Genomic DNA, 11,795 nt, shown 5'->3' on the forward strand with positions numbered 1-11,795 from the left:
TAATTCTCAATAATTTCACCTTTTTGTTTTACTGCGGTGGTGGGAGAGGAACATTCAGGGTTATTGGCAATTACAGACCCTAAAATGTACCCAGTACCATTTACTTCCCTCTTTGAATATTAAAGTCCCTCTCGGAGCCATATAATTTCATCATTCGTATCACATCACATCATGACTGTGAGGTTCTCTCAACAAATACAGACATGTCGATATCAGTATTGGTTGTACCTTGTAATATGCCTCCTCGACAGTTCGGTGAGGTGTCGCTTACTATAGGCACTGAAATCAAAACCATTGTCTCTAGAGGACAATATTGATGTTTAGTATCCACACAACGGTGAAAACTTAAAGCCATATATTGTTAAAGGGGCAGTTCAGACAAAAAAAAAAAAGTCATCATTTACTTGCCCTCTTAAAATATTTTAAAGAACTTTTCAACTGTTAAAATGGTCAAGTCAAATGGGTCAAAACAACAAAAGAACATGGGACATGGGAAGAAAAAAAATCATACTGGTTTGGAACGACATGAGAGTGAGTAAATGATAACAGAATTTTAATTTTGGGGTGAGCTGTCCCTTTAACCCTATCTGACCCCAGAGCTTGGTCTGTTGTGGAGAACTGCACATCTCCTTCAGTGTAGACCAATCCTGCCCCATCAGCCCTTCACAGGATGCCAGGAAGCCTCTGAACAGCTGCTTAGACACTTGTCTGGATGAGTTACTGAAAGGTGCATTTCTTTCTGTTTTTATTGATAATATTACTGTAGTTGAAGTAAATATGGCTTTGGCATAATGTCTCTATATCAGCATGGGCCACGAGTGGCCGGAAGACTATAATCGTGACAACCATTTCTCTTTCCCTCAGATGAGGCTCAGACAGGGGTCTTCAGGAAGCCATAAGCATACTGGGCTACAATAAATATCCAAATGCTCTCCTTTATTTATATATATATATATATATTCTTGTACTTGATACTCGATCATAGCTTCAAACAGGAATATAAATAACTTATCTTAAAGAAGTAGTTCACCCAAAAATTAAAATGCAGACATTTACTAATTTAAGTATCATATAAGAATGTTTCACACAATGAAAATGTTCATGTTTGAGTAAACAATCCCTTAAAGTCTTTAAAGGGTAACATGAAAAACAAATAATAACTTTAGATAAATTGTACAGGTGTATTTAAATGTGATCTGATTTTTCTATAAAAATTTAATGAATAAATTAAAGCATGTATTTTATGTATAAAGCCAGCTGTTCACTCTTCTCCTTGGTCGTTTGTAACTTATTCAGACACTTCTTTCTACTGTGCACCATCTCACAGCCATCATGCCTTTTATCTGCCCTTAACTGTGGGTGTAAAGTCCTCTTTAATGCCTGACTGCTGAGGACTGCTCTACTGTCCAAACATCTGCTCCAGCTGCCACACACACTGTCACACTCACTCATGAGTATGATGGCTGAGTTGTTGCTGTCCTGCATGGTATTTTTGTTTTATTATTATTTTATTGTTTTCATTTGTTTCATCAATATTTTCAGACATGGTGTGCATAAATGTAAATTGTTCTCTTCCTGCAGATTAATGTATCTACTTATTGTGACATACCAACTATTGCTGATATAATACTGAGCAAATGAAAAAGCTGCATATAGTCAGATATATGTATTATGTTTTAGTAATTGTAAGTAAGGTTGTCTTTCATTTAACATTCACACACAAAATGTAATCAGGAATATTCAGTTGTTTAACCAAGACAGTATGCATATTTCAACGCACTTTGACACTGACTTATTTTCTGAGATGAAACTAACCAGTATTTGGTTTTTTGTGACCATCATGGAAAACAAATCTCACTATAAGAAAAGTTAAAACTTATATATATATACAGAGAGCCAGTGATATAAACGTGTATATACACATCTACCCAAAATGCAAACAATTGCCACATAATCTTTACAATATGTGGTTTCATATTGCAGCAGTTTATGTCATAAACAGACTAAATTATTAAATATAGTTATAGAAAAATCTAGAGTATGATTGCATATGTAACTGAATTAGGCTAAATATATTTAGAAAAATAACCAACATTGGCATTCATAACCTTCTGCCAAAGCTGTTGGTGTTTTATTTCTTTATTTGATAAATGCAGTCATGTAATCTGTAGTAAATCACAGAATGTGCCTAAATCTACACAATTTTCTATTAAATGTTTTATTGTTAATGTTATAGACTAGTGATAATCATAGTGATGGTTCTGGATAAGTCAATAACCGATGCACACGTGTAACATTTATAGAATTGCTTATATCAGTATTAAATCTAATTTTAATGCTGACAGTTGATATTTATGTAGGTTACACGCATAAATGGTATAAATGGCAGATGTACCTACTTTTTTCAAGTTTGTAAAAAAAAAAAATTTACTAGTTTGATTTATTTATTTGCTTGTTTATTCTACTGATTAGCCGTCTTGCCGTATGTTTCACGCGTATGCTTAAATGGGTATAATTTACTTTCAGATGGTTTTAATATTTATTGATTTAATTTGCCAACATTTTATAGGTATATTTTCTCCGCTAACGTGCTTATTATTGCCATCATGTTACATAATGAATTAACATTGACGTGGCCAGCATTTTGGGCTAATCTCTAATTTGCATTTCTGCATTGAGCTTTCTGGCGCATCTGGGGTTTGAAACGACTTGAGAGAACAACTGCTGCTGTGCAGAGATTCGCCTCATGTCAGGCGCGACCCCAGTCTCCTGGGAGCACAGAAATCTGTGCACGTCACAATCAGTTGTGCACTAAGACCAGGCACGTGCACAGGTAGGGCTCAACCTGTGCAGAGCACATGCCCTTTTTGCCCTTACACTCCGAAGTGCCCTTTTTTTGGTGGTGTTTTTAAAAAAATTTTTTATCAATGCTATTGGTCACCCTTTACATCTGTCTGTCTGTTTTAAAAATATTTAGCAAATGAAAGTTCTTAAAACGAGCTTGTGTAAATCTTATTCGATCCTCAAGCTGTCAGTAAGCTGATAACTCCGCCCCCTCTATATTCATTGAATCAACTGAAGTTCCACATCAGCCGCACTGTAGACAACAGCTGAGCTGAACAAAGTTTTGCGAAGGGTAAATAAATATCTTGTTGTTTGAATAAGTACTACTAAACACTATGTCTATAAAGGCTCGTATTTTATTTATTTGATGTCTGACTGACTGACTGAGACATGTGGGGTGTCGCCTGAGAGAGGGGGCTAGCATTTGCCATCTAGTCATAGCCAATACATAGCCAACACTTAAATGGCCTGTGCATACAGTAGCATTTAATCTTTTATAAAATGCGATTTTGGCCAAATGCATTTTACCACAGGAAAAACCGAGCGCTCCGTCTATATAGCAACAAAAACTAGTTTGTAACCTGTAGATTAAAGTGTAATGTGATGCCGGCAGCGGCAGGCACCGTCGCCGTTTTAATGACGGACAAAAAAAAATTCACATTTGCACACATTCGCTGGTCAAAAACTATATATTGATAAGTAATACAACAACATATAATTTGTTTTTACCATCGGAAAATCATAACAGGTGCGCCCCCGCGCTGTTTCGTACTGGAACTTACACAAAGCGACGAGTGATCCTCGTCACCTAGATAACATTTATAAAATATATTTCTAAGAAATTTCTTCTTTGATTTATGATTGCTGATACACTTAATTTATTAACATTTAAGCTAATCATGTTTTGGTATACTCTCCGTTTGTCCTCACATGTATAAAATGTAGTAAAACATGGTAGGCGGATACATGTTGGATATGTTATAGTTACGGTATGGCTATAGTTTCTTATAATCTGGAATTGAGTTGGACATAATTAAATTATATTTCAAAAAAGTTTGTCAAAAATACTTGACTCATTGCTCACCTTCCCCTCTTCTCAATGTCATTCATAATCATGTAAACCAAATAATACAAATTAGCTTATAAAACCAAACAGAATAGCTAAAAAAGAGAATATATATATATTTTTTTTTTCTTTGCAAAGTTCATAAAAAAATTGCATAAAGTTCAATAAAAAAAGATTTTGGTTTCTGTTTGGTGTTATAAGCTAATTTGTATTATATGTTTAACATGTTTATGTATGAGTCAAGTATTTTTTTTCGCTATAAATGCAATTTAAAAAAAGAGGGAGTACAAAAGAGCTGTTGTAATTAGGTTTAAAGAAGCCCTTAAAACCCTGTTTATCTATATTATCTAATTATCTAATATTATTATTATGGTTGTTATTAATCGTGAATAAATCTAAAGCTTTTGAGACTATTATTTGGTGTTAATGAATTTGTCATGAAGATGTGACCATTTCTTCCTGTTATGCAGGCTTACTAAATAATCTTGATATAAAAAAAGGGAGGGGGTGCCCTTTTTCAGTTTCAGCACATGCCCCTCAAAAGGTCTGTGCACGGCCCTGACTAAGACAGAACAATTCTTAATAGTTTCAGCTAGTTAAATGAACGGGGACAGTCAGAATTGGTGAAATCTGTTGCATTAATTATAGCTAACAAGAAAAAGCTGTTACGCCAGCATTTGAGAAAAGCACTTGTTGCGTTCTCTATAAAGGGGATCATCCGATCCGGCTACAACAGCAAATTACCCAGAGCAGAAAATAATTTCATTAATGAATCAAATGTACATTCATTGTGATAGTTCTGATTTGTTAAGCAGAGGGCGAGTGTGTGAGTGATATACAATTCCCATATTTATAGTTTTAAATTCTGTTATTTCTCAGTATTTTCTCAAGAGTGCTTGTATTGGGACAGGCTGTTACATTAAGAAATTAGTTTGTTTGTATTCATCAAATTGAAGTTCAAAAAAATTATGTCCCATATATAAAACCTAGTATCATTTTAAGCATTTTCATTCAAAAAGGTTAAACAAATAGGAAGTTTTCTTTCAAAACAGCAAAATGGGTCGCAAATACAATACAAATACACACAACCCTAAAAATAAAATAATATATTGTTTGTGGGCGTGGTTTAGTGACTCACTGCTGTGTTTAATGTAGGCATGAATATTTTTCCATTTTGTTCAATCTTTGTGTGTTTTGAAGTCCATGTAAAGTGTTACGGCACTTCCTGTCTTGTGATTGATCGCATCATGCACGCTTATAGGTCTCTTTATTATTAAATTCAACTTCGTAATCAATTAAACGTTAATACACTTCAGTTTTTAATTACAATGTGTGTCTTGTTTTTCTTCCGCTGAACCGCACATCGACACCACATGTCTGGGTTTAATTCTTTCTATTTCCGCTAAACATGACATGTCTGAAAGAATGCAACTCATCAGGTCTCGTGGTGCAAGCCACGGAGCAGCCGCGCACTGCCGCCACCCTGCGCTTTCCAGAGAGGAAAAAACATCTTGCAATAATCAGTCCAATTAGTGGAGGTCGCGGCTGCGTGCTCTCCGGTTAGCTGTGGGAGGTTGTCAAAACAGGGGGCGGCTATTAGACGAAACGCGATCCCCATTCATCAGCATTGTAATAATCACCGTGCAGACGACCAGCGCAGGTCCTGCGAAGCTCTGATCAAAATGATCCGTGGAAACAAGCCGTTTACAAACAGTGTCAAGGCAAGACGAGTATCTTGATTTGGCCTGTCATTGACATTCCCCCACCACACAACATCCAAAATCCTTTCAGTATGTGTTTTCCATTGCTTCACTGTATTGTTATAGTTTCATCAGGGTGTCACAAATCGAAAATATTGGTAAAATACCTCGATTTGTGACGATCACAGAATAAGCTGACTATTTAGCCTTCGGCTGTGTAGTAGGCTGTTTATTGATCATCATATTATATTATCATCACCAATCCTGAAAATTAAATATTGGTACAGTTGTGTCAAAGGAATGATCCACTTAGATTAGCACACATGAAAGTAATGAGATAAAAAATAACATGTGAAATGTTTACTTACAGCAAAGTGCAATTAATGCATATTAATAACCCATTTCTAATGGCAGTGACCGTCTCTGAGGTTGGCATTAGCTCAGCTTTTATTCAGTATTAGTTTGCTTATTATTTACTTAACACAAGATATTTTAAAAACATTAAATTCAGCATATACAGAATCATCTGTAATCTGAGTGTAGATTTTAGGACTGCTCATGTTAATAATGTGGCTAATTATATATATATATATATATATATATATATATATATATATATATATATATATATATACCTATATATATATATACCTATATATATATATATATATATATATATATATATATATATATATATATATATATATATATATATATATATGCTATATATAGTTTGTGTAAAAATAATAATTACAACTATAATTGTTGTAAAAAAAAATTGTAAAATCAATATATTCTAGATTTCTTCATTCATAATTTAGATCACAGCAATTTTATTCAAATAAATGCGTCTTAAACATTGATTAGGTAACAGGCTTGTTTCTTTAATCTTCAAAAGTATATTTACACATGTAAAGCGACCCAGTATAGCTACTTAGTGACTATATTGCGCAGAATAACCGGTTAAAGGGGTATATGGGAAATTGAATTATAATCTTTCCATGACATTAACCTCAGAGATTGTTACATACTTTGTATTGTTTTGAATAATATGTTATGCAAGTTCTGAAGTCTTCTTCACTAATAAGCCACATCACAGGCCTTTACTGCAGCAGTGCAGTACGGATATCTAAAAACTGCAAAGACGCCAGACCTTAAACTCAGCAATTTCCCTCTCCTGACAAGGTTGGCATGTCTTAACAGCGTCAGGATTTTTTATCTCATGTAAAATGCGATTTTGCTGAGTTTTCTTGTGGCCTCAGTTACCATTCATTTGAAATCAGAGAGTGTAGTCCTGATTAAAGCAGACCTTTGTCTCTGTGACATTACTTTGGGAGTTTAAGTTCAGACTAGAGACACTGTGTGATGATATGCCAATAATGGTGTGCGTAATATGCATCATTAAAAGATGCGTCTCTCGCGCCTCTCTCACTTATGGAGATATATCTCCATATCTGCGTTTTTTTTTTTTTTTACATTGTACACTTTCAAAAAACGAATGTTCTATGGCTTTGGTTAAGAATATATACACACTAAATAAGAATTGTAAAACTTAGTAAAAGGATAAAATATTCATGTTATTACTATAGCCTAACTTTTATCAATAGCGGTTTTTATAAATCTGAGTTGTCTTACCGTTACAAACGTCCCTCGCAGTGTTTTCCCTTTGTGGTATACCCAATCGCTGTTCTTTCTAGCATGTATCCTTGAATATCACTCTATAGCCTACTACTAAAAAACGCCCTCCAACTCTATTCCAGTCAGGTCCGTAATGCCTGGCTTTCACGCGTGTGCACTTGCAGAAACATACCCCCTTGTTTATTAGCAACTGCTAAATAATGCATAGTACAGCGCAACTCTTTAGGTAAACCCTGAATTGATCAGGGAAATCAAAGGCAGACTGAATGTGCTTGCAAAAACATGTTTGTTAAATTGTGATTTTATATTATTGCATTTGATAGCAGTAATAATAATGTGCTGCAAAAAGAATGAGAGAGACTCTGGTTTCTGAGAGGTTCTTAAAATAGTTTTGATTTGATCAATAAGTTTCAAAGTGGAAGGTTTGCAGGGTGGATTGTCTGCTTGTGGTCACTAACACCCCGGTTCCTCGGTTTGGAGAGCGTCTGGTGCGCAGTCTTGCTATGGCGCTCTCATCTCAACTGCTGCTACATCACTACCTCAAAGATCAGCACTCTTTGGTTGCTAGAAGTGTCTGTCAAGCCCAGGGCAAAAATGTAATATACAGGAAAAGTCGAAGCTATATTTCGAATTCTGTGGGCGGGCTCTAAATGACGGGAATAATCAGTCAGTCAGCCCAAGGCGCCACCTCAAAGCATATCAGGTTACCTTGGATGACAGCGTAACCATGGCAAATAATTTGACTAAAACTATTGTCTTATCCTCATCATCCCCGGGTCAGATATCCAACCAATCACAGTTCACATAATCACTTTTCTTGCCAACTTAGAATAATATTATTAAAACAAGAGAGCGAGGTCCTTCTTCGGGAGTGCGTTATGCTGAAACGACATAGAAGAGGTGGCGAGAGACTCGCGCAGGAGGAACAACTTTCTCTCTTGTGCTTTAGATGGATATATGGTGTGTTATGCTTGCTTGAACGGATCTAAAGTTTTGTGCCTCTCTACGGCCGGAGTGGGATTTGATTTCGTCTGTTTGAGAAGTCGTTCTAAATTGCTGTCTCCCAAGGGGTTTACATAAAATCTGCTGAAGAACTGTCACTGTCATCGTTAAAACAGACATAATTACAAAAAGTGGACGTTTATTGGTGACAAACCATGTCTATGCTTCCAACATTCGGCTTTACGCAGGAGCAAGTGGCGTGCGTCTGCGAGGTCCTTCAGCAGGGTGGAAACATTGAACGTCTCGGGCGCTTCTTGTGGTCTCTGCCGGCTTGCGAACATCTCCACAAGAACGAGAGTGTGCTCAAAGCAAAAGCTGTGGTCGCTTTTCACAGGGGAAATTTCAGAGAGCTTTATAAGATTCTCGAGAGCCACCAGTTCTCTCCGCACAACCACCCGAAGCTGCAGCAGCTGTGGCTCAAAGCGCATTATGTCGAGGCTGAGAAGCTCCGGGGCCGCCCTCTTGGGGCTGTTGGGAAGTACCGCGTCCGAAGAAAGTTTCCGCTACCCCGCTCCATTTGGGACGGCGAGGAGACAAGTTACTGCTTTAAAGAAAAGAGCAGGAGCGTGCTGCGGGAATGGTACACCCATAACCCGTACCCTTCCCCGCGGGAGAAGAGGGAACTAGCAGATGCAACGGGGCTAACAACAACACAAGTCAGTAACTGGTTTAAAAACAGACGTCAACGCGACCGAGCAGCGGAGGCGAAAGAAAGGTACGGGTCTAGTATGTTAGCTTGTATCTTAAAAACAGTTTCGATTGCATGTTTAAAAGTAACTGGAACACTTCCCTGACATGGATTGCATTCATTCACGCTGAGTGATGTCCATTAATTCGTCCATTAATTATTATAACAATCTTACAAGAAAAATAAATAGCCTACATCAAAATTCCCACAGATGGATGAACAGACAGTAACTATAAATATAATCCTTTCTCCAGTAGTGTTATGGTCATTTTATATGCATATATTTATTAATGATATTTTTTTTTAACAATGTGCATACTTTTCTTAAACGGAGTAGGCTAGTTTCTAAAAAAATGACATAAAGCGTGATGTGTGTATCATGGTGTAATATAAATTAAGGGAAAATAGTCCATTGATAATTTACAGGAAATTAATAAACAGGATAATTTACAGGAACATTTACAGGATAATTTACAGGAATTTTTTTTTTTTTTTTTTTTTTTTTTTAGACTTGTAAGAGTTATCTGTTCATGCATTCTTGTTTATAATGTGTGCAGTTGCATACTCCTTAAACGGGTGTCTTGTTTCACCTGCAGGCGAGGTAGTCAAGTTGAAACCACAGTGTAAACTTGCTCGTACATTTCCCAATACTTAATTAATACTTAATGAAAGACGCTTTACTTGACATGTTGTGATTGAGATTTTAGATAAATCAGAAAATGACACTGTTCTTAACCCAGACGATTAATTTCCAAATCATGTTAACAATTAGGCCTATATAATCATGTTTTCCTGCATTAGGTTTCTAATGCTTGAACGTTCTTTAATGTAAATTATTAATATGGACACGAATTATGAAGTGGTGCGCAGTCAATAGGACGAATAGTTGATACAGACACAAATGTACACACACGCGGTTGATATGCCTTATATTTATATGTTAGTGGTGTGACACTATGTTGTAGAGACTAATTCATAGGTACAGTCATACTTTTTTTATTCGCTTTTTATACTATTTTCTAACAAAGTATTTCTAATGTAAATAATTCACACCTACAAAACCAACCCGCTGTCTTCAAATAATAGCCTAATAATAATTGTCGTTGTTTATTATACGTGTACTATAAATATACGAATAATAGCCTGCTTTTTCGAATAATAACATTGTTGTTATTATTAGCAGAATAATATGTGTTTTAAGTCAGTATTTATTTGTTTGTCTTATTAGTTAGTTGTTTAGTTTATAAGTTGCTTCTGCAATGTCAGAGACATGGTAAGTTCATTAATAGTTTTAAATACTCAAGTTGTCGGATGTTGCTCTAACCCTAACTCTAAACTATCATTTTCACAGGGAGAATAATGAGAACTCGAACACAAACGGTCACAATCCATTAACGTCTTCCATGAATGGAAATAAGACTATTTTAGGAAGCTCGGACGACGACAAAACGCCGTCTGGTACCCCAGATCACACCTCGTCAAGCCCGGCCTTGCTCCTCACGTCGAACCCCGGGCTTCAGTCGCTCCACGGCCTCGCACCTCCACCCGGTCCCAGCGCCATCCCTGTGCCAAGTGCAGATTCCTTACATCACCACCACTCATTACACGACACTATACTGAACCATATGTCATCAAACTTGGTCGACCTTGGCTCTTAAACATGTGGACCCTTTCCAAAGGACGCTTGTACATGAACGTTTAGAGTAAAAACATCTCCAGACACTTATTAAACAAAAACAAATGAGACAAGGAACGGACAAAAAGAGTTGTGGATGTCTGTCGGCTGACCTACTTGCAAAGCTGATATGGAGGGCCTTGATAGAGGTATTTTTTTTAGAATGTAATGACATGATGTATTGTTAATAAACACGCTAATAAATGTCTTAATTGTTGATATCAACATTATTTGATAACGTTATTATTTCAGATTGCAATTGACCCAGGACTTTTCAGTCGCATATTCCGTTTGTTTACAGTTATTCTTAAAAACAGGCCATACGTCGTTTGATTTGAATGAAATTTCGTTTAATGCAATGTTTTAATATAAACACAGCATTTTTGTAGGACTAGGCTGGGCATCTCTTTATTTGCGTTTGTATTTTACTTTTGGAAAGCGACTGCATGTAATCTTTGGGATCAATAAACAAACTCCAAACTCATCATAGTTTCATATACCATTAACAATAAAATACGATGCATTTACTGAGCAAAGAAAATGTTTGAATGGTTTTGTTGTGCATGCTGTGCTATGGTTTGTTGAGCAGGTGTCCTTATTTAATCGGAGACCCTGTTTACGAAAATGAACTACATTTGGTCACGTGGTGGCACCGAAAGTTCAAAAATAGTTTTACACTGTGATATTGATTCAATCTTAAAATGAAACTTTCGGGTCCATGGACACTGCACTGACAGTAACAAACATTGAAATAGGCTATGTGTGTGTTTAACAAATGCTTAGTTTGTTATGCACAGTTTTCGACCAAAAACATATGCGATTTTTTTTTTTTTTTACACATTTTTTCTTTTTAATGTTCAGACACTTTACAGTGCATGTGTCACAGTGCAGATATAGCTAATCTAATATTTGGTGCTCCATAGGAGGCCAATTATAAATACAATACTCGTTACAAAGCACTACCAGAGCGTTGCAATTCTTTCTCTATTTTGAAATAAATGGAGTCACTACCTTTATCATTATTTTAAACTAGCACGCTAATGAAGCTAAATAATAATTGGGCTTATTTTTTAACTGTATTTATTTATTTATTTATTTTTTGGCTACAATAGCCTAAAAGGAGTGGGGTCTCTAGCTGCAGTATGTGAGTGATAACGTGAAATACAGTTGAAAGAATGGACT

The 11,795-nt window shown here is 36.0% G+C and overlaps 1 protein-coding gene and 1 long non-coding RNA gene across 2 annotated transcripts in view; one reads left to right on the forward strand and one right to left on the reverse strand.

Moving 5' to 3' along the window:
* The window catches only part of LOC128026665 (uncharacterized), a 32,266-nt gene extending 24,891 nt beyond the window's left edge, over positions 1-7,375 (reverse strand). Inside the window, exon 1 of the long non-coding RNA XR_008186476.1 lies at positions 7,246-7,375. This is a non-coding gene — a long non-coding RNA (uncharacterized LOC128026665). The remainder of the gene's footprint in view (positions 1-7,245) is intronic.
* A 688-nt stretch (positions 7,376-8,063) lies between these two features.
* Positions 8,064-11,097, forward strand: six2a (SIX homeobox 2a). The gene is made up of 2 exons (XM_052613896.1): positions 8,064-8,965; positions 10,290-11,097. Exons 1-2 carry the CDS (start codon positions 8,406-8,408, stop codon positions 10,594-10,596), a joined length of 867 nt encoding a protein of 288 aa, XP_052469856.1. The 5' UTR covers positions 8,064-8,405; the 3' UTR covers positions 10,597-11,097.
* Positions 11,098-11,795: the final 698 nt, after the last annotated feature.

The sequence above is a fragment of the Carassius gibelio genome, chromosome A13, assembly GCF_023724105.1.
Source record: "Carassius gibelio isolate Cgi1373 ecotype wild population from Czech Republic chromosome A13, carGib1.2-hapl.c, whole genome shotgun sequence".
Classification (NCBI taxonomy): domain Eukaryota; kingdom Metazoa; phylum Chordata; class Actinopteri; order Cypriniformes; family Cyprinidae; genus Carassius; species Carassius gibelio.

Excerpts from the sequence above, each read along its gene's own strand:
- six2a (XM_052613896.1), top strand. The coding sequence starts at position 8,406 with ATGTCTATGCTTCCAACATTCGGCTTTACGCAGGAGCAAGTGGCGTGC. Across the intron at positions 8,966-10,289 it reads GCAGCGGAGGCGAAAGAAAG|GGAGAATAATGAGAACTCGA; the intron begins GTACGGGTCTAG and ends TCATTTTCACAG.